The sequence below is a fragment of the Hemiscyllium ocellatum genome, chromosome 25, assembly GCF_020745735.1.
Source record: "Hemiscyllium ocellatum isolate sHemOce1 chromosome 25, sHemOce1.pat.X.cur, whole genome shotgun sequence".
Lineage (NCBI taxonomy): Eukaryota > Metazoa > Chordata > Chondrichthyes > Orectolobiformes > Hemiscylliidae > Hemiscyllium > Hemiscyllium ocellatum.
The window spans coordinates 49,319,488-49,343,631 of record NC_083425.1 but is presented as its reverse complement, the minus strand read 5'-3'; the positions used below and the strand labels follow the sequence as shown (position 1 = coordinate 49,343,631).

The following is a 24,144-nucleotide window of genomic DNA, read 5'->3' as shown; positions in this document are numbered from 1 at the left end:
TAAAATCCCCTACCATAACCACTCTATTATTCTTACCGATAACTGAGATCTCCTTACAAAGTCGTTTCTCAATTTCCCTCTGACTATTAGGGGGTGTATAATACAATCCCAATGAGGTGATCATCCCTTTCTTATTTCTCAGTTCCACCCAAATAACTTCCCTGGATGTATTTCCAGGAATATCCTCCCTCAGCACAGCTGTAATGCTATCCCTTATCAAATACGCCACTCCCCCTTCTCTCTTGCCTTCCTTTCTGTCCTTCCCGTAGCATTTGTATCCTGGAACATTAAGCTGCCAGTCCTGTCCGTCCCTGAGCCATGTTCCTGTAATTGCTATGATATCCCAGTCCAATGTTCCTAACCATGCCCTGAGTTTATCTGCCTTCCCCGTTAGGCCCCTTGCATTGAAATAAATGCAGTTTAATTTATTAGTCCTACCTTGTCCCTGACTGCCCTGACAGTTTGACTCTCTCCTGTTCTCAATTGTATCAGTCTCAGATTGATTTAAACTAGCCTAAAACTCAATTTACCGTGACTTTTTCTGACAGTTTAATCAAATGCTCATGAATTGTATCAAAAACATCAGTGAAACTAAGTGGAATGCCAGGCCATTATATTGTTGAATACTCAACTGAAATCCATGAAATAGTAATTATAATTCTGATTTTTAAAAAATCTATGGAATATGATACTACACATGCTTATATATGGTATAGTCACTTAACACATAACAGTGGGTTAAATAGATGCAGCATGTTCACAAGTGAAATGGGAGGTGAAATCCTGTTGTCCCTGCAGAAAATGGCGTTTTAATGTTAAATGTATTGCTTTTCAAAAAGTCTATCTCATTTACTCTTAAGCTGTGAAAAGGAGCAGTGCAGTGCTTATTCTGAATAGACTGCTAGGTGGTTTCAGTTTACCCATCTTTCTTTTGGTGTAGGAAAACAAAAGAAGCATGTGGATCCCTATATTTGGCATTAGGCCTGTTTCTTTGAGGGAATAGTTACAAAGATGCCTCTACCCAGGGCATGCATAATGTACATTATTGATTTCCCACTCATTATAGACAATGGATGAAAGAAAACAAGGGAAGGATGGTCTTGCTTCATTAAAAAATCTATAACACATGACAGTGTTGTCTGTTTTACATCGATCTACAGTAGTGATACTGGGTCTCTTTAACATCATTAGCAGAGATTAAAAATGTGTCTCCTTGTGAAGAGGGATAACAAAGATGTTACAATTTAATTTTAAACAGGAAAGAACTGATTGATATAAACCATGTTATTTGTGCCAGCTAGAAACTTTGCAGTACCCACTGATTATGGAAGTTATAACAGTGCCTCTGATTTTATGCAAGATTTATTAATTTTCAAAGCCATTTATTTCAGAAGTATCGTAGAATAATATTACAGGGTCTGCTCTTATAAAGAGGGAACACAGAAGTTCTGTTCTGCATTTAGCTGCTTTTGGAACTTTGTATGTAAACCTCCAGTCCAGAAAATTGATGTTTACTGCCATCCTCTTCTGAAGGTGAGGTGCATGGGAAACCCTGAACCAAGTGACCATTATTTATGTGTGAGCCCAAGAAGCAAGAATGCCAGCAGGCTGCCCTAATTATGTTTGTTTTGAAGCTTGCTGCCTGTCGGTAGTCTGGCTTAGCACCACACCAGGCAACTATTGAGTGAGACTTCATCATTTTTATGGGTACAGATGTACCAGTTACACTAAAGCCATGATTGACTGCAGCTTGGTAGCAAATGTGAAATGGTAGTTTTAACCTTTTCTTTTATTATGCTTAGGGAAAGGTCTCCTCAAACTCCGGAAATTACAGCGACTGAGGCTGGACAGCAACCGCTTGATCTGTATGGAATCCCGAGAACTTTCAGGACTATCCCAATTGGCATCTTTGGATATCAGTCATAACCAGTTAACTGACATCACCGTAAGTTACAGGGGTCTGGGAAAATAGTGCAAAAGAGTATTTCATTGATATAATTTGCTTTTAATAATTAGTTCAGTACACTGACTGCTCTTGAGAGACTTAGCTGGAGTTTATTAGCAATGGGATAGCCCCTTGGCTAAATCCAATGATATGCTGACTTGGCATCCTACTTGGACTTGAGCTGAATTTTCAACCCCACAATGATTAGTCACCAAGCTTGAATATTCTCTCTTGACAGTAATTGACTTCTATTAAGATAAACCCTACTTTATCCTGTTATCTGTATCTGACTTCTCACCTTCCTTGATAAATCCTAGACTGCATCTTCATCCTTTTTTATATTGAGCCCTTCAGCAGCTCTGTTCACATGCTTGCCACACACCTTGTGGTGTGAATCTACACCGACATGTTTATCACTCTCTTTTCCTTACCAAGATTCCTGCAATAGAGGAAAGTACTGTTGTTCAGCACTGACATTATCAGCTTGACAACTTCTTTCAGATAAATGTAATGTGAAAAATTGTATGTGGGAAAGTGTAATGGGAAAATATAAAAAGGTAAATTCAACTGTCTGCATGCAGGAATAGAAATTTCTGGTTTGATTTGGACTGAGCCAGAATAGGAACAAGAGTTAATGTAGCTTCACGAACATAAACTACCATGCTGTAAAAGTGGAATTTCAGTGAGGGGTATTAACTACATTATATTTTTATCTAGGCCGTGAATATGTTGCCCTGCCTTGAGGAGCTGTTTGCATCCAGCAACAGGTTGTGTGGAGTTATTGATCTCAGCAAATGTAACAAGGTCAGTATTGGATGTGCTGAATGCGAAACATTAAACAGCCCTGATTAGGGTTTGCTGCATCTCTCAAAGTTACACAAAAAATATTGATGTTGTCTTCTTTCTATGGAATATAGATTTGTAGAATTGGACTGAGAAGTTCCATTATAGTATCCTTCTCATTTTCCTTTTCTTAATCCTATATTGATGAACGTGAACTTGTACATGGTCTTGTAATCGATTTTTCACGATTGTAGGAGTAGGTTTATTGTCACTTAAATCGTGATGCTCCTGTGAATCCAGCTGCGATGTCTTAAAAAAGCTCAACAGAACTTCTCATTGATTTGTTACCTTGGTTTACATTTTGACCAACCAGATCATGACAAATTATTTCTTACTGTTCATCACTTTTTTGGAGGCTGACAGAGACCTATGAAAATGATTTTCAGAACACAACCAGGGAGAGAAAAGAATTTCTGATGCGCAAAGGATTATGAAAGGCTTACTTTGATAGTTAAGTAGAGTTATGACTGTGAAATGTCTGAATGAAACATACTAAGAGGCATATAGTCAATTTATAGAAGTATGCAATGAATAAATCAATGCTATAAAATAATTTTACTTGATTGTCATACACTGTATAATTTGTGAATTATGTGTTCAGAGATTTCAGTTCTTAAATGTTCCGTTGAAAAAATTGTTGCTCCAAACTTGATGGTCAAATTGTTTATTTTGTTACTTTCATCTTCTTATTTAATACATGATCGTGGATACAAGTTAGTGATTATTTGGTTACCTGTCAAATTGCTCTTATTCATGGTTTCCTCTGACTGCTCTGAACACACGTGGCAAAAACCATGTTTGCAGATGAAGGTGGAAAGGCAAATGAAGGAAATTCAGAGAATATATAATCAGTTCATTAAAAAAAAGACATTTGAGGTTTTTGATTGAGATGAAGTTGGAAACATTGATGTATGATCTAATATGTAATATATTGAAATGTGCAGTATACACTAAGTGCATTGTATGTTACCTGCACTTATTGGGTGGAATATAAGTCATGTAGTCCAAGTTTGGCTTTGGTGTGGAAATGCCACTTCTGCTTTGAGAGTGGGTTGGGTTTTCTGATGCAACTGCATTATTGTCAGCTCATTATATGTGTTTGCATGAGTAGTTGGGCAAATCTTCGAATGGGGGGTGGGCAGGAAGTTGGCACCCCCCTGTTGTTTCCCCACGTGGTCGTAGCTTCATAGTTAAAGGACACCTAGACAGGGAATTGCTTGTTGCAAGCTAGAAGCATCATGTCAGTCTTTGGGCTGTTCACTCCCCTGACATTGGGGTTTCTCCGTCCAGACAGAATATCCTCTCAATTGACTGATTCTTTTGGAAGTACACAGGTGGGCAGTGGATTATCAAGCAGAAATGGATGTTTCAGGCAAAAGCCCTTCGCCAGGAATCCTGATGAAGGGCTTTTGCCCAAAATGCGATTTTTCCTGTTCCTCGGATGCTGCCTGACCTGCTGTGCTTTTCCAGCACCACTCTCATCTTGACTCTGATCTCCAGCATCTGCAGTCCTTACTTTCGCCTATCAAGCAGAAATGTCTAGCTAGGGAAAGGCTGGAGGAGTCCGTCCAAGTTTTTTTCTACTTTCATGCACTTGAGAAGTGAGCACTTGGCTATGCTCAAAGAAGGGTGAGTAATGGCTTTGGAGACCCGCCTCCAGCATAACGTGACATGGCTGCTGGATATTCACTTAGAGTGTAGATCCAAAGCGTGGGTGCACTTCAGTAATGAAGCAAAAGGAAGATGTGGCACCTCAATCTGGCTCTGGGTTCCCCTTCTCAAGGAGTTAAGGATGCTCCATTGTGCGTGAGTCAAGTTCACCAGATGGCTCATCCCAGGCCACTCTCAGGGTAACCTGTCGGTCTACCTGCTCTCTGCCAGTGACCCCCATCGCCTCCAGCAGGTCAGAGTATGGAGGGCGCTCCTGCAGCTGTGGAAGAGAATCTCAGCAGGTGAGATCCTTCAGGCCTTTGAACACCAGGGATGCCAGCAAAAATCATCAAAGTCAAAGGCCATGCTGTCAGCAGGTTACCTCAGCTGTAGATGTTGGGACACAGTCGTAACCTTGTCTTGGATAGAGATAAATAAATAAATATTATGTGCCATACATGGTGGCACAAATGTTTAGTCTCCATATAAAGTAATAACACTGATAAATATAACTCTGATCACACATTCTTTACATTTGTTCTATTCTGATTGTGCTAATAATTGGTCAGGAGTCTTTAAAGGTATTTCTTTGGAACCCCGTCAACCTTGAATGATATGGCATAATAGAGACATTATTTATTGCCTCACATCATCAAAAGTGTAACCTCTGAGCATCCTGACATGTATCATTACAGAGGTTGTGGTCATGGAATGCAGCAGCAATCCAGCAGCTACTAGTTACCACACAGTGACACCTCTGTGAATGCTCCTGCACATCAGCTGTTTAATTTCTTGGCTTGCTTGTGTCCTGCTGTGAGTTGTAAGAAATGTGCAGAGAGCAGACAAGGGCTATTCAACAAAATAAGAGTGTGCAAGTCCATGACAAAAGCAAGGTAATATGGAAAATAGCCATCTCCAGCATCTGCAGTATTCACTTTCTCCTAGAAATCTCCAGCATCTGCAGTCCTCACTTTCTCCTAGAATCTCCGGCACCTGCAGTCCTCACTTTCTCCTCCAGTATGGAAAATATGATTGTTTCCATGTGGGTAGATCCAACAGAAATGCAAGATATACAGAAATACAAATGATGAGAGATTATGAACTGTTGATGTCTAAAGGGACTTGGTTGCCCTTGTTCAGAAGTCAGTGATGGTGCTTTTTGGATACATTTAAGAAGTCAAATGGTTTGATGGCCTTTATTCCGGAGGAATTGAATGTCGAATTGAGATGCATTGCTGCAGTTGGTTAACTCATCTGCAGTATTGTATGTAGTGGTGGCCTGCTGACCCAAGGAAAGATATGCATGCCATAAAGAAAATGTAACCAGTTTTACCCAAGTTACTTGCAAGAATTGTGAAATGATCCTAAGAGTAAAGATTGCGTATATTGTGTCTGTATTCTCCAGGGTTTAGAACAATGAGAGGTCATACCAATGAAATGTACAAAACTATTCCAAGACTCTATTGGTAGATATAGGAACTATACTCCCTGTATTTGGGTGGCTGGCGAATTGGTAGTGTTGTCTATAACCAGGTGACAAGAGTCACAGAGTAAGAAGTAGGCCATGCTGGGCTGAGTCGAGAGTGTGGTGCAGGAGAATCGGCGTTTCGAGCATAAGCTCTTCATCAGGAATGAGTCTTGTGGGCCAAGGGGGCTGAGAGATAAATGGGAGGGGTGTGGGGCCGGGGGAAAGGTTGCTGAGAATGCTATAGGTAGATGAAGGTGGAGGTGAAAGTGATAGGTCAGAGAGGAGGGTAGAGCAGATAGGTAGGACAGGTCAAGAGGGCATTGCCAAGTTGGAAAGTTGGATCTGGGATTAGGTGAGGGGAGGGGAAATAAGGAAACTGGTGAAATCCACATTGAATTATTCCAGTGTTCCCCAGCATTACAGATACTGAACTTCAGCCAATTCAATTCACTTGAAGTGATATTAAGAAACTGTTGGTGGCACTGAATAGAGCAAAGTATGGGCCCTGCCAACATTCCAGTAATATACTGAAGACTTGTGCTCCGGAACTTGCTGTTCCCCTAGCCATGTTGTTCCAGTACAGTTACAACATTGGTATCTATTCAACATTATGGAAAACTGTCCAGATATGCTTTGCACACAAAAAGCGGGACAAATCCAACTTGGCAATTACCTCTCTATCAGTCTACTTGCGATCATCAATAAAGTGATGAAAGATGTCATCAACAGTGCCATCAAGCACCACCTGTTCGCTTATAACCTGCTCACTGATGCACACTTTGGGTTCTACCAGGGCCACTCAGCTCCTAACCTCATTACAGCCTTGGTTCAAACATGGACAAAAGAGCTGAATGCTCAAAGTGAGGTGAGAGTGACAGTTCTTGACATCAAGGAGCCCTTGCAAAACTGGAACCCACATGATCAGGGAAATTTCTCTGTGGTTAGTCATAGCTGGCATATAGAAAGATGGTTGTGGTTGTTGGAGGTCAGTCATTTCAGTTCCAGGACACCTCTGCAGGAGTTCCTTGGGCAATGCAACAAGACCTGGACAATACCCAGTCTTGGGCTGACAAGTAGCAAGTGACATTCATGCCATACAAATGCCAGGCAATGACCATCACCATTAAGAAACAGTTTAACCACTCTCCATTTACAATCAATGGTGTTACCATCACTGAATTTTCCACTGTAAACATCCTTGGGGTTACCATTGACCAAAAACACAACTGGACTCCCTACATAAACACAGTGGTTACAAGAGCCAGTTGGAGGCTATGAATACTGAGGTGAATAACTTACTTCCTGACTCCCTAAAGCATATCCATCATCTATAAGGCATAAGTTAGGAGGGTGTTGGAACACTTGTCTGGATGGGTGAAGGTCCAACAACACTCAAGAAGCTTGACAGCATCCAGGACAAAGAAGCCTGCTGATTGTTACCATATCTACAAGCTTACATTCCCTCCAACTGTGTCACTGAGTAGCAGCAGTGTGTACCATCAATAAGAAGCATCAGAAAAATTCACCAAAGATCCTTAGACAGCACTTTCTAAACCCATGACCACTTCCATCTAGAAAGACAAGGGCAGCAAATACATGGAAACACCACTATTCTGCAAGTTCCCTCCAAGCTGCTCACCATCCTGACTCAGAAATATATCACCCATTCCTTCACTGTCACTGGGTCAAAGTCCTGGAACTTCTTCCACCCCCTCCCCACAAAAGGGCACTATGGGTCAACCTACAGATGTGATTTGTAGCAGTTCAAGAAAGCAACTTACCACCTCCCTTCTCAAGGGCAACTAATGCTGGCCAGCCAATAACACCCAGTTCCCTCATCCCATAAATGAATTTTAAAAAATATGTTCCTAGACATTAGTGTTTCATTGGTCATGTTCTAGAAAAATAACAAAGTTGGTTAGACAAGAATAAGATACCGAACCAGTGCTGTGCAGCAGTCACTAAACTGCATAATTCATGGCACAAATACAAATTGATGCAAGCAGCCACCCAGAAACAATACCTTGTGGAGATTAATGATGTGGATAAAAAGCATTAAAGGAGCTACATACTACAGATGTATGTTGAGTGGCCAATACATTATTGCTAGAGATCACAAATGCTATTTGCCTCTTGAGAAACAACTAGCAAAACTAATTAATGGACATGCTTTTCAAAGAAAGTTGTAGTAGCACCTTGAACGCATTGAACAGCCACTTGACCACGTATCCAGAATCGGCAAGATCTGGAAGAACAGTCGGCTGCTGTGCCTAATCTTGTTAATGTCTTTCATGTGCACATTTGACATACCTCAAATGAACTCTTCCCTCAACTGCATTAAATGCTTTGAGATCTAAGAATCAAAAAACAGACAAGGCAATGCTAAATCTGGGAGGCATATTTTAAATTCAATCATCAGGCAATTATTTGCACATGAGCAGATGCTCAGACTTTCTGAGGAGGTTGTCTCGCACAGTAAATTCTACAGAGTGTTTCATTTGGGAACAGCCAAAGACTATTGCACACTCGGCAGTACAATTGTATGTGAGTGTTAGATCAACAAGTACTAGATCCCAGCAACTATAATACATTGCTATTATGGATTATGGTCAATTCACTGTAGTTTTTTCCACATGGGAGGAGTTTCACAACTAGCTCTTCCATCCATTTAAAGGATGATGTAAACGTGTGAGGCAATGTGATAAGCAGGTACAGGGAACAATCCCTGTGTTTGGATGAATAGATGTGAGGTGCACCAGATGTTGGACCACAGGCCTTATGTAAATGACATTAATGAGCCACATTCACCCATTGGATCTTCTCAGGAAGCTCACTGGTTAATTTACTTCCTGTTTTGGATTGTTGTGATGTTGACAATTTGTTTGAATGATATGAGGAGACTGAATGTAAGAGAGAGACATTGTTCAAGGGGGCAGTGATGGGTTGTCTTCAGTGCTTTTTTTTCTTTCAATATTTGACTTAATCAGGAGTGATAAATGGTTTCATCTTCAAAGAGGACAGAATGCTACTAGAATCCAGCAACTCTCTTGAGCTATGAATGTTTCAGAATGAAGAAACTTCCTAATAGGGAGCTCACTTATTTTGTCTCTGTATAGTGTTATTTACAAAACAGTTTGGAGAGACTCTTGTGGCACAGTGGTAGTGTCCCAACTGTGGTCCAGAAGGTTGAGGTTTAAGTCCCATGTTCCAGCATGCCATAAGTTGTCCATTCAGGTTGATTTACAAAATACATGAATTGTCTAGAGTAATAATCTTCAGCCTGAATGTGGTGGTCTATTGATGTTTTACATTTTCCTGACTGATAATGGGATGTAAATCTTACTTAAATTGCCATCTATATAGGACAAAAGGCACAAAAATATTTAGACAAATATGCCATGTGGACATTTGTGCTCCATTTCAGCTCATCGTGTCTGCACTTATCCTTCCAAGAGCATCCCAACCAAACCCACCTCCGTACCCTATCCCTGTAACACCACATTTCCCATGGCTAATCCACTTAACCCCTACATCCCTGGACAACACAGGGCAACTTAGCATGGCCAATCCACCTAACCTGCACATCTTTGGACTGTGTGAGGAAACCCATGCATCCACAGGGAGAATGTGCAAATTCCACACAAAAAGTCACCCAAGGGTATAATCAAACCCAGATCCTTAATGTTGTGAGGTAGCGTTGCTAACCACTGAGCCACTCTGCAACCTATATAAACACTGTAGATCATAGATATTGTATGTGATGTATGGGTACTCCGTGCAGATTATACATCTGTAAACACTGTTCAGATCATAGAGACTGTGTTTGGGTTATAGATACACAATGCTAAATATAGATACATAAGCACCTTGTAGATCGTAAACAATATAAGTATTATTTATAGTTGCTTGGGCTGATTATAGATATATGAACACCATATATATCCAGGTCTCTGTGTGTAGGGGGTTATAGCTATATGATGTTGATTACGTATATAAAAACACCATGTAGGTCACAGCACTGCATGTATGGGTTGTAAATAAACATTGCTGATTAAGGACGTATAAACATTGTGTGTGTGTGTGTGTGTGTGTGTGTGTGTGTGTGATTATAAATACACAGTGCTAACTATAAATATTTAAATTTCACATGTATTGTAAAAAGTCTGTGTGGGTTATAGATTCCCTGTGAGGATTATAGATATATAAGTACCACATAGATGATAGCGCACATGTGCGGTGCCTATAGACTCCCTATAATGATTATTTGATTTTATTATCATATGTACGCAAGTACAAAAGTACAAGAGAACAGTGAAGAGTGTATAATATCGCCACACAAGGTACCATCTTAGGTACAAGAACCTAGGTACAAAACTTTAAGATCTAAAAAATCTTGCTCTTAAAAAGTATAGCTGCACAAACACCATGTAGATCATAGGCACCGTTATGTGGTTATTGATAACTGGTACTGATTATAGTCAGGGATTTCTCCATAGGATGCACGAGTAAAACTTCCTCCTGCACTCTCCACCACGTCACATACTTTTACTTGACTGAGTAGTTTGTCTAGATTACACTCAGGAACACAATCTGACAACCATGTTACTGGCATGTCTATGCAGCTGGCCATGGAAGAAACTCTCCAAGGTTGCTGGAAATGCCAGACAGCCAGCACCTACTCAGTCCAAAAGAGATGATGATCCCATGGTGTAAGCAATTAATAACTTGATGAAAATGGACAAAAATACACAAAGACAGCAGGAAGGTTTATTGGAAATGCTCAATAAACTTGGTTAAAGTTTGGAGGAGTTAACAAATATTATCAATGTCATGATGACTCTGCTTGCACAAGCTGTTGGGCTCTTGACATGTACAGATTGGCAGCTGCCATGGCAAGGTAGGACCACCAGAATGCTCAATGTCTGGCAAAACTGCATGCAGACTTGCACAGCATTGTTTTAGCATCAGCAGCAAGGTGACAGGGGTATAAGGAACTTTGATAAAACTCCAGGTGCCCCTCCCTCACAAGGTCACCGGATAATGCCAGCAGACTGACAGCTGAAAGAGGATCTACACAATGTTTCCCCTGAAACTCTTCCCAGAATACTACAGAGGTGCCTGATCCCTCCACCTTCACCTCCACCATGGCTGTGACCCCCAACCCTGTGGAAGCTGAAACCTAGAACAGTGAGCTTGCATCTGGACAGGACATGCTCACTGGGTCTGGACTCTCTAACAACAAATTCTCCTAAAGTTGTTTGCCCAAACTTTCAAGTCCAACTGGTGACACAAGAGGGCAGTAAATATTAATGTTAATATTAATGTTACCAAGCTTCGCAAGATCTGGTGCTCCCACATTTAATGATAAAATCATGTTATGCCTCAATGGACATCAGGTAAAGAGTATCACTCCTTCACACAGGATTTTAGCATGTTATAATGCTAAAGAAAAGTAGCTTCTGTCATTTGATTCTTGATCTTACAGATAAAATGACAGTCAAATTGCAAATATGTGATGGAGGGCAGGCTTGCTCCAACCCAGCTGTACACCCTGTGAATGCACCTAAGATATGGCGAGATGTTAAAGAAAAATAAAGCCTTCAGTGGGCACGTGGGTGACACTACATTGTACATAGAATACCACTATATCCCTAGAAATGCACATAGATATTGTGTAATTTAAATTGATTACACATACCTCTGAAGCCACTGGGACTTGAACCCAGGCCTCCTGGCTCAGGAGTAAAGACACTACCACAATACCCCAAGAAATAACTATATTGTTGTGTGAATCATAGAAACCAGTTGTGTATTGGTTATCTATATTAATGGCTGATAATAAATACTGTGTAGAAAGCTATACTGTATGCAGTACTATTTAAGTGATCTAATCAAGGTTTGATACAGATTTAATGCTACATTTGTCCTTTTTAAATCTACCCTTCCGATAATAAAGCTTAGTGCTTGGTATGTCATTTTACTGCTGATTTAGGATACTCACTGGTCCTGTGCTATGTGTCCTCTGGTGTAGCAAATCTAATCACAGAAGGTGCAATTCAGTTGTAGATTGTTTGTTTTGTACAACTAGCAGGACAAAAGGCCCAGAGTGTAAAATCAATCAGCAGTGAGCTGCCCCCTCTGACTGCTGAGATTGTGTTGCTGTGCTGTAATGATGAAAATTACTTGATGTAGAAACTTTGATCATTTTTTTCATTATCTATCCTGATATTATAAATAGCTAAACTTGGTTTACTAGGTGGAAACAGTTATGTTTCCAGGCAGATTATTATTTGACAAAGCCTTTAACAGTTCCCATTAATGCTTTTATTATGTGGGAAAAACTGAAAGTACCTGTTGGTAATAAAATGATGTGCCATTTTCCAATTTTGTTCTCTCAAGTTGGTTCATATCTACATGTTAATTTAAACTCAGCTTGGTTTAAAACAAAGAACCTTCCAGCACAGGAACATGCTCTTCGTCCCTTCAAGCCTGCGCCGATCCAGATCCTCTGTCTAAACCTGATGTCTATTTTCCTGTAACCCTCTGCTGCTTGCCCATTTATGTACCTGTCTAGATACATCTTGAATGACGCTATTGTGCCTACCTCTACCACCTCGGCTAGCATGTGTTCCAGGCACCCACCACCCTGTGTGTCAAGAACTTTCCATGCATATCTCCCCAAAACTTTTCCCCTCTCACTTTAAACCTGTGACCCCTAGTAATTGAGCCCCCCACTCTTGGGAACAAGCTTCTTGCTACACACCTTGTCTATTCCTGTCATGATTTTGTAGACCCCAATCAGGTTCTCTCTCGACTTCTGTCTTTGTAATGAAAATAATCGTAATCTACTCAACCTCTCTTCATAGTTAGCAACCTCCATACCAGGCAACATCCGAATGACCCTCCTCCTTTAGATGTCTTACGCCATAAGCAGATAAAGTGGATCAAAACTCTGACCAAGAGACCCATTTGTTTGGCTCCTAAGAACATTTCCACTGATTTAAACTAGTTAAAAAGGTCGAACAGTTACCTTCAGCATTCCTGTGTTGAGGGAAAATTAAATTATGAGGTTGTTCTTAACTACTTAACATATTCAGGGATGTGGGTGCCATTGACTGGACCAGAATTTATTGCCAATCCCTAATGGCCCTTGAGAAGACATTTTCTTGAACCACTGCAGTCCATTTAGTGTAGCCACGACCACAATGCTGTTAGGGATGCAGTTCTGAGTCAGTGACAGTGAACCAACAGTGATATAGGATGACAAGTGACTTTTTTACCAGATGGCAGGTAAGAATAAACCAGACTCCACTGTGATATCACTTGGTTGAGCAGTTTGCTTATACATTGAAACAAAAACCAAATAGCGTGGATGCTGGAGATCTGAAGTGAAAAACAGAAAGTTCTGGGAAAACTCAGCAACTCAGGTCAAATTCCATGCATTTATCTGTGGAGCGACCTAAAGTTAACATTTTGAGTCTGTTATGACTCTTCCGAAGGACTAAGCCTGCTGATGCTTACTGTCTTGGCTCACATGTAAAAAACTTGCACTTAATTGAGTCTCTGGCACTTGCTGACAAGCTACACTTCATTACAATTTGAGGAAAGGAGATTTTAAATAAAAATATTATTTCCTTTTATGTTCAACTGGATTCCCACCTTTTTGACCAACCAAGAATAGTGAAAATTTACTTATCTCTTTAAACAGTGATATTTGTGTTGATTTTCTCACTTTCCTTCTTCCCCAGAAGGTGTAGACTCTGGCAGGGGTTGATTCCACAGGGGGTTGACTCCAATACTTTGGTTCTGACCATTATTTGTGATCAAGTGTGTTATTCAAATTGCTCTGTTCTTCGCCAACGTCTGTAGACTTGGATTTCTACCTGTGGACTCTGCATAATAACCAGCAGCAAAAGCCCCTCCCTTCTCCCCAACCTTCTGCACTGCCAGCAGTGGTAGTAGAGTCAGATACATTAGGGACGTTTAAGCGACTCTTGGATAGGCACATGGATGATAGTAACATGAAGGGTATGTAGGTCAGTTTGATCTTAGTGTAGGATAAAAGGCACAACATCGAGTGCTGAAGGGCCTGTGCTGTTATATGTTCCATTTCTCCCCTCTGTCCATAGGCACTGAAGTTAACGTGTGCACTGTTTGTGATCAAATAGGCACTGAATTTAAACGTGTGCACTGACTGTGATCAGTTTGCTTATTACAAACTGAGGGAGAATTGAACCTTTGACTACTCTGGCCTCCCTCAATGGTGAGACAATATATAAACACACATTCTAGTTCTTAGGTGCATTTTCTAATTCTATCCTATTCCCCATCAGTTACAGGAACTTGATTTATCCAACAACAAAATATCAGAGGTCCGGGGGTTGTCTTTACTGGAAACTTTAACGGTGAGTAATGGAAAAGAATCAACTGTAATTAAGTTAATCTCATATATTTTGCCAACACTGGTTGACTTGAATTGTATTGCTTTTCTGTTTCTACTGCAGTCAGTTAACCTCTCTGGGAATGTTCTGCACTGCACCGAATGTCTTGGATCTCTTTGGTGAGTTTGTTGTTATTCCATTAAATCATTAAAAAGATTGGATGAGATCTTTATCTTCTTTGTACCACAGGCTGTGCTCACCTGCCTCGATCATGAATTATAAGCGCATCTCCTCCTTCAGATTCACATTGTGGTTAGATATATTATAGAACAGATCTGTCAATGGAAGAATACTTCCTGTATGCAATAGGTATAGCAAGTCTGCAACCATAATCAATATCTTAACTGTCTTTTTTTTGCCCCACTGGATATACGTGCAGCTTTTAATCCTCATTTTGTGTCTATGGGTATTGATCCAGTCTCTCTTCTCAGTAGGATTTCTATTTATGTTTAATAACCTGACCAGCTTCATCCTTTAATTATATTTACATGATGCTGCAAATTAAGTAAACTACTACTGAGTTAGTGTGCTTTCCATAGTACTGCCTCGTTTGCAGTCTGTCATGCGGTCCAAATCTGATGGCAGTTGAAGCTATTGGGCATCTATTTCATGCTCCATTAGACATAAAAATCACTATTAAATGATCATGGTTTCATTTTAGGCATTTGATATTCATCCAAGTGTTTATTGCAAAACCAGTTATCTAAAATTTATTCCCTTCTTCATAAACGCTAATCTTTCTCATTTGTTTGCAGGCCAGATGGGGTATTGGTAGATAATAACTCATCTTGTCCTTGCGTGCCTCCAGCTGCTTTCCAATGTGCTGTTAGAAAGTGCATTCATGTTTTTATTGTTATTGCTTTCATGTGTCAACCTTTTTTTACTTCATGCTGAGCAAGTGAACCACTGAATTCCTAAAACTGTCACCCCCTCTTGCAAAGACAGCTCAGTACTCTGGCTGCAAAGCATACATGCTGTGTAGCATTACAAAATACTGCATAAGGCTAGCCCTATAATTTACAGGCTGCGTTTGTCTTTTGAATTAATCTCCACCACCTGAGCACTAAATTATTCATAATTGCATGTAATTTGAGGCTGAAAAGGGTGTGGGTGGTGGGTGGGGTGGGGGAGATGAGGAAAAGAACATTGAGAACAGTGAATGTAGCAATTTTGATGTGCTGAAAGGATATTATCCATGCCTGTTACTCTTCAAGCGTCGTCTTTAAATGGTAGGTGTATCAGATTAATTGTTGACTGGGTTTTAGACTGCAAAGATCATCTTGCACTAAAACTGTTAAACATAGCCTTATTGAAACAAAGGCGTTGCCTTCCTTTTTCAAACTGCTCCATATCCCTACCATTCTCGTTCCTACTTACTTTTGCCAGCATTGTCACTCAGAAGACTGCCCCTTCTTCTAATGATTTCTGAACTTAAAACCAGAAATCCTACCTGTGTTGGTTCCTTTGTCTATATATGTCTCTTACTTTTTCAATCGTCTACATTTCCCTCTTTATCTTGTTGCCTGCCTTCCATCACTGTCTACAACCATGCCTTGTTCTCTCTTACTGTTCCTGCACCAAATTCTAGCAGGGATCACTAGTTGGGAATGCTGATTGTTTTTCTCCTTAGTCCCCCATGCACAAATTCAGAATTTATTGTTTAAGGAATACTGGCACTTGAATTTGTACATAATAGCTCCCGAGCTCTATTTGCTATGCCAGTTCAGCAACAAAGAAAACCAATACAATGCATTATGTTGTAGTTCACTGCCAGGATAAGTAATCACCACTTCGAAGTCTAGCTAAGTTACCGATATGTGGCCTTGAATTAGGGGAAAAAAAATTATTTGTGTGGTGATTTTCACAACTGGCAGACATCCCAAAACACTTTGCAGCCAATGAACTACATTTGAAGTGTAGTCATTGTTGTCATTGTAGAAAATGTAGTGGTAATTTGCACACAGCTGCCACAAACTGCAATGTCATAATGATCAGATAATCAAAAAAAAAATCAGAGAAACTATTTCCACAATGTTGATTTTGGGATAAATGTTGATGAGGATGCCAGAGATCAACTCCTTTGTTCTTCAAAATAACACCATGCAGTTAGCTTAAAGCCTGTTCTGAAAGATAGCACTTCCTACAGTGTAGCACGCCGTCAAGTATTTCACTGGAATGTCAGTCTAGATTTTGTGCTCAGGCCTAGTGTGAGACCGGAACCTAGAAGCTTATGACAGAGGTGCATGTGCTATCTACAAAGCCAAAGCCAGCATACAGTTAGAAGAAAATCAGTTAGGGTTCTTGCCCTGGTCACTTTTCCACTTACCGGTCATCTTGGCCATCCATATTGCGGTATGCAAATATGGGAGGACAGGATTATGCTAATCTATCATAACCTACAGTTGAATAGCTTGCTGGGCTGTTGTGTGAATATTGATCACCTGGGTTAGCATGATGAGGTAACCGAAGCCTATAAAACAAAAGGGAGGGAAGCTATCGAATATTCGGATAAATGCACAGAGGCAGCTTTGCTGAGTTCTGTGATAATGCAGCTGGGACGCTAGCAACTTTAGGGCACCTTTCCTTTCACGCAGTGCTACTAACTGCAGGTGAATGGCTCTTTCATTGTTATTCACAATGTTTGGTTGTTTTTGCAAGTTTGGACTCTAAGCGGAGCTTTGTATTCTAGTGGATGGCCTATGTTACTGTTGTGTTACCTCTCGCTGCATTAAATTGCATTGCTAAACTTAGAGCAGATTTTTGCTTTTAGGTTAAGTAGTGAGGTCTCCACATTGGCTGCTATAATATACCGTGAAGAAATGACAGTTTATGAAATGACAGTCTACTACTCCAAGACCAGATATTGACTTGGGTCAAATCTTATACCAGACTTGTGCCAGGTACATTATCTACTCAGCTGGGACTTCCCTCAATTGTGTGGGAAATGTGTTTTCAGCAAATGTGATGAAATCTGTTAATCCATGTGCCAGTTAGCTGTTATCTATCATTACTGAAACTTGAGTCTAACTGACGGCTAAGGTTGTGTGTGGTTCAGATGCTAATCTCAAAAATCCGCATTTCTTATAAATCTTCTAGCCAAAAACTACATATCAGCATAAGATGCCACGACTTCAGTAACTGCAAATGAAATGGCTCATGATGACAGCATTATTTGCAATTGGAATGCTTTGTTTTTCTTGGGAGACATTTTGGTGGGGGGAGGGGATGCTGCATTGATGGTGTGGTCGCACAATTTTTAATTAGATTGTCTGAAGATTTCCATAATAGAGAAACACCAGTTTTATGCTGGGAGAGTTTGGGTCACAATCATGTTTTACACCTTGCTTGATGTTCATTTCATTGAAGTCATCAGAATGAAAAATGGGGCATGGAATATATGAATCAGCTGACTTGACCTGACTCTGTTAGGTTAAAATCAGGCTTAAAATATTTGTAATTTCTTTCAACCCACCCCACCTGGTTTTATGTCTTGTAAACTAAATGCGGTGGTTGCCTAGGTTTAACCAGAATTTATTTTGATGGGAACGAACCTCCAAATTCAAGTCAAGGATTCCCAATACCTTGTCCTGTCAAAATTTGGATTTAGACTTGGCAAACTCTCTTTTGGAAACCACAAGGGTGTAGATTAAACAGGCAAATCATTACAGCAATGGTTGAGATTCTTTGGATAATTTTTACTGGCTTCAATTTCGTTTGCTGTCCAGTCTTCATGCCTGTAGCCATACATCTTCGGCACCAGATGTCCCTGGTGATGTATTGTTTCAGCCTCGTTGATTCAGCTTTCAAGTCTCTGGAGATTACAGTAAGTCTTTTATGTAAATCCAGAGCCAAAAGCTTTAATGTGAAATCTGCGTGCATGCATGTAATTACTGAAAAGTGGCATCAGCTGCACAGCCAAATCTCATATAGTTGCAACAAGATAATTTTTTCTCTTAAAAAAATACAAAAGCTATTTGTTTACAAGTACCACTACCTAAAAGATTACATTTAAATCTATATGTCATTTCAATCATTTAAAATGGGCAAATTTGTCTTGAATGTTTACTCTGTCTGAACCTTTGGGTAATTGCATTGTGTGTTCTACAGATCTCATTGTCTTTTACTCTTATGGGCATTGAGCTATAAGTTTATATTTCAGTGAATAATGCAAGTTCAGTCCTTGAATAGCGTCTCTAGTTTAAATCTGTCACTACCCAGATAGAAACAACTTACATTTATATAGCATCTTTAACAAAAAAACTTCCCAAGGCATTTCGCAAGAGCATGATGAAACAAAATATGAAACATGGGCACAGAAAGACATGTAAGGGTAGGTAACCAAAAGCTTGGGCAAAAAAGTAGATTTGAAAAATTGCTGAAAGGAGTAAAAAGAGGTAAAGTGGTAGAATTGTTTTGGGGTGCGGGGGAAGCGTGATGGGAATTAGGACCTTGGTAGCTGAAGGCACAACCACTGATAGTAGAGTGATTAAAATTGGAGATGCTTAAGAGGCTAGAATTAGAGGATTGCTGTTATCCTAGGCTGAGTACTGAGCAAATTATTATAACTAAAAGCTGACATGTTCTCAAGTCCTAGTAGACTTCATTGTAGAATCTTAATAAACTTGGAATATAAATCTAGTCTCAGTAATAAAGAATCATCAATAGTTGTAAAATCCCATCTCGCTCAATATTGTACTTTGAGAAATTAATCTAATGTCCTTACCCAGTCTGGCCTATATGAACTCCAAACCCACAGCAGTGTGGTTAATTCTTATCTGCCCTCTGAAGTGGTTGAACAAGCCATTCAGTTCAAGGGCAAATAGGAATGGGTAACAAATGCTGGCCTAGCCAGCGGCACTCACGTTCCATGAAAGAATAAAGAAAAAAAAGCTGTGAAATGCCTCACCTCACAACCCCTTCTTGGACCAGGAGAATGAGAAAAGATATTAAATTTTACCAGCTGCAAATTCATGTAACTCCCATGCTTTATTTTTGCATGCTGAGGCTGAGTAGTTGTTCATTCAGTTGCAGGGTGTTTTCTTCATTTGGTTTTGTGTTATAAATCCTGATAAAACTACAATCACATTTTTCTTCTGTTAAACAATATGCTACTCTTATAACGTTTTGATCAGCATTCTAGGAATAGAAACCTGGATTTATGTTCAAGAAAGTTAACTGGTGCAAAATAGTAAGGAAAATAAATCAACATGCAAGCACTCAGAAAACAATGTACTTTTTAGTCATTAAAATTTGCCAGATCTGGTTGTGATTCAATAGAATTGAGTACGCAGTGCAACAAGGCCAACGTACTGTACTGAAAGCTGAATGGGAACTCCTGTTTTTAGTTTGAGTTCTGTAAGAACCAGTTTGATTTTGGTATTGTGTGAGGTACAGATTTTCTGTAACCTGTGGATGTAAAGCAAAGTGGTGTGTGTGGTGTCATGATAATGTCAGCCTTGGCTCAGTTAGTTAACATTTTCACCTCTATGTAAAGGAACCAGCAGCAGGTAGCGCTGGTGAGAACTGAGCAAGCAAACTCAGCACTTCGCTGGGACCCCCACACGAAGGTGGCAGTGGTGAGGGAGGACAGCTGGACCCTTGGACTGGATTCTTGCTGACAAAAAGGTGCCTTTGGTGGAACAAGAACTGAAAGGAAAGGGGAGCAGATAGAGAAAAGATTCTGCAGCCAAGTGTAACTCACAAGCTTTGTTTCATGCACAACGTGTGTGTGTGTGTATATATATATACACATTTTTTTGTTTATCTTTAATCTCTCTTCCTGTCCTGATGCCAGTGGAGTAAAGAATCCTTGCTTCATGATCCTTGGACCTTCTGTCTGTTCAAGTCTCATGTTGCATTTCTTGTACAGTCAGCAGGATTCACCTGATGGCAGATGAGTCTGGCTGAGATGTAGCATATGTTTGAGGAGTTGAAAATGACCATGAAGGAGGCTGAAGCTGTTCCAAGATCATTGAAAGCTTAGATTTTTGCAGATGAAACTGGAGCTTTAGACCAAAACTAGGCAAAGGCTCCCCATATGCATTCTCTTCACACCGTGGAGGAAGGACATGGCATTTCTGGTGAGTTATTTTACTTGCCAATAAGTAGGAAGGTTCAAAAGACAACTGAAACACCCGATTAGAAGCTGGTCTGATTGTGGCGTCTAAGCACCTCTACGCGAGTATGCGCTACTCCTGATGGAACATTTGCATGGGAAATGCTGGAAAGTGGTGCAGTTGGTCAAATAAGTCTGCTGCAGATCTTTTGAGGTACTGACAAGAATGTATGGGGATCGCAGTAGCCTAATGCAGTGTGGGGGTCCTGTGTTACATTTCAGCTTCAGAAGATCCACAATGGATCTAAGTACATAGCCTACACTGTCACCAAGAGTACTGAGAGAATGCAGCAGTGTTTTGGATAAGTCAAAAACCTCTTCCTGCTCAGTCAAAGCAACAATTCCCACAGCACCCTATCCAGTGTTCTGGACAACATTTTTTCCTCCAGAGAATGCTATAGATTATCTAATCATTTGCTGATTCTGGAATCTTGCCTTGCAGAATTCAGCAGTTGCTTTTCTATGTGTTATAACAACAACAGCACTTTCGAAAAAAATCCATTGTTTGTAAAGAACTTTGAGATGCCAAGGTCACAACAAGATGCACAAATTTTAAGTTCTTATTCCAGTTTGCTCCTTGCAGTGAGCTTGCTATGTCCTACACTGAAATTGATTTACTGGGATCAAGTATTCTTTGGGTTAAAGGAAATTGCAGATAGAATGGGAAGGGGTCTTGCACCCTGCCAAGATCAACACGTAGTTAAAGGACTTTCCAGCTAGCCTCGAATTTAATGGTGTGATGGGACAGTTTAGTTGCGTTGGGGATGAGCACCTAGAGGCAGGCCAATGAGGCCTGTGACACAAGCATGCCTACACGCCCTCCCTGCCCACTTGGGTGCATGGGCAGCCAGATGGATTTCTCCCCTCGCACTTCTCTCAGCAGTAGTGACCTAGCTGCTGCTTCTGTTTTTATTTGAATTTTTAAAAAATGTTCCTGATAGTGCATCATCATGTTGAATCACTGCAGCTGTGTGCTGCTTTGAAATCAGGAGGCCTTGGATCAGCCCTCCAACTTCAAAATCCTTACTTCTAGATATTTTCTAATTGCCTTCTCAGAGATGTTATTACAGACCCCTGGAGTAGGTGGTTCAGAGGCAGAGACGCTACCACTATGTAATAAGAGCCCCTCACATGCTGCTGCTAACCTGCCATAAGCTAGTTAAGGAGATGGCATGGTCAAAATTCCTGGTCCCCTGAGGGTGGGTTTGAGACCCAAAAATACCTGCTCCTGTTCCCTGCCCACAAAGCACAAACTCAGATGAGTGTTTTGAGGTGGATTGTACTGTTTGAATGAATAACACATTAATTAGCTCAATTTTAATTAAGAGATATTGAATACATATTTGGCTTTATTTTAATCAAGAGGTATTCCTGCAAATGATATCTTTATGGAATATTGTTGTGACTCATAACTGGCCAGCAGGCCTTCAGACATCTTCCTTTCTTACCTGTTTTCCTTTGCTTTTTCCAGTTGAAGAAATATTGTTGTGAATGGTGTTGCTACTTCGACTTTTTCTTGGAGTGTGAACACACTGTGAGAGTGCATTATTGTCTGATGTTGATCAACATAATCATAATTCTCTTGGTATTGCTTTCTCTTCCAGCAGGGTAATATCACAATATTACAACCTTCGAAATGACTTTTGAAAATAGTATTTTGTTAACTAAAAAGGTATTACATGATTAAAATTCAAAACTCATTTCAGTGTGTTGATAGCTGTTAATTTGATGATGTACATAAGGAGGCACATTATCCTTCCTGTGATTTCTCAGTCTTCCAGCTACTATTTTTATTATGCTCACAGTTGGTGTTTCTCAGTTCTTTGCAGGAATTGAATCTTGCTGATAACCAGCTGAAGTCTGTTAGCAGCTTTGCTCAACAATTCCCTAACCTCGAAGTTCTTAATGTAGTCAAAAATGACATTGACGTCAGGGAGGGTCTAGTAAGTTTAATTGTTTCATAAACGTACGGAATGGTTGCCTGAGTGATAAATAGGACTTTGATTTTGCTGATGAAAGAAAAATTTTGTTCATACTTGTCATCTTGCACTCTTCTAGAATTACCAATATTAAGGAAAAACAATTGTTTGGGAGAAGAGTGCACTATCAGCTTAATCATTAACTGGTGCATTCTTCATGACATACCTCCACCAGGGTTCAATTGTCAACCAATCAACACTTGTTTCATACAAAGTTAAAAATCACACAACACCAGGTTATAGTCCAACAGGTTTAATTGGAAGCACTAGCTTTTGGAGCACGGACAACCACCTGATGAAGGAGCTGCACTCCGAAAGCTAGTGCTTCCAATTAAACCTGTTGGACTATAACCTGGTGTTGTGTGATTTTTAACTTTCTACACCCCAGTCCAACACCGGCATCTCCAAATAATGACTTGTTTCATACAGTAAAAATATTGTTTTCTCTTTACTTTGATACATTCCTGATGAAGAGCTCATGCCTGAAACACCAATTCTCCTGTACCTTGGATGCTGCCTGACCTGCTGTGCTTTTTCAGTGCCATACATTGCGACTCTCACCTCCAGCATCTGCCATCTTCACTTTCTCCTATTGTTGTGAATTGTCCTGATGAGTACAAAACAAAATTCCTTGAAAAATTGCCCTTTTTAAAGCAATTCTCAATCTCTGTACAATCAAATTACCAAGAGAACATTAGTTCATTGATTTATTAGTTTGTATTTTCTACGATATTGAGAACAAACTGGTAATTTATTATCATTTGAGTGTTACATACCATATAATGTAGATCAGCATGCCTATCTAATGAAAATAATGTTTGACCTTTCAGAAAAATGTTAATTGCAGCTGTTCTGTGATCGGCTGAGTTCAAGAACTTATTATGTCAATATTCTTTTCTTTCAAGAAATCTCTGATGCGGTGCTTCCACCTAGTGGAACTGAATTTAATTGGCAACATAGCTGAAACATCAGAGGAGGATGAAACCATGTGAGAACCATATATTTGTAAGACTTGTATTAACTGACAAAGTATTGAAGAAAAGAAGTCTGATTTTAATTTGTTCATAGTCTCCCACTTTCCAGATACAGCTCATATAAATTCCTGCTTCTAATTTTTTTTTTTAGCAATTGTCCACTACTAACAATTCTATGTTTATTTAAGAAAGGCAGCACAGCTTTGTTAAGGTCATTTTTTTCTAATTAATTTATTTGCTGTTTTTTGGTAAGATAATATAGAGGGTCAATGTGGTGAATGTGGACTTCCAAATTGTATCTGACAGTGCCGCAAAATAGGTTTGCCAGCAAAATTAAAGCCCGTGGGATAAGAGGGATAATGGTGGCATCAATGTGAAGTTAGCTAGGTGATAGGAAAAAGGTGGTGGTGAATTGTTGATTTTGCTCTTGAATAATGCATACAGTGGGATTTAGAGGGATCAGTATTAGGGTCACTGCTTTTCTTGACCATATTAATTAGTTGTTAAAATGTGTAAACAATATATAATAAAAGAATGTAGTATACTTTGAGTCACCCAGAAAGGCAGTCTAGAGATGCCATTTGACAGCTGATTTAGTCTGTGTAAATAAATTTTTGTCCAACTTCTTAGCCTGTTGTCGACTTTTCACTCAAAACACCCCAGCCAAGTCAAACGTGGCTACTTGGGGAAGTTACCAGAGTCCTATCAGCAATTGGAAAATTGTACCCT

At 39.9% G+C, this 24,144-nt stretch overlaps 1 protein-coding gene across 1 annotated transcript in view; it reads left to right on the top strand.

Annotated features, from left to right (window-relative positions):
* The window catches only part of LOC132827995 (protein phosphatase 1 regulatory subunit 7-like), a 57,671-nt gene that overhangs the window by 4,094 nt on the left and 29,433 nt on the right, over window positions 1-24,144 (top strand). The window contains exons 4-9 of the mRNA XM_060844848.1: window positions 1,803-1,945; window positions 2,663-2,749; window positions 14,240-14,311; window positions 14,411-14,466; window positions 22,282-22,405; window positions 23,347-23,429. Coding sequence (XP_060700831.1) covers window positions 1,803-1,945; window positions 2,663-2,749; window positions 14,240-14,311; window positions 14,411-14,466; window positions 22,282-22,405; window positions 23,347-23,429 — 565 coding nt within the window. The remainder of the gene's footprint in view (window positions 1-1,802; window positions 1,946-2,662; window positions 2,750-14,239; window positions 14,312-14,410; window positions 14,467-22,281; window positions 22,406-23,346; window positions 23,430-24,144) is intronic.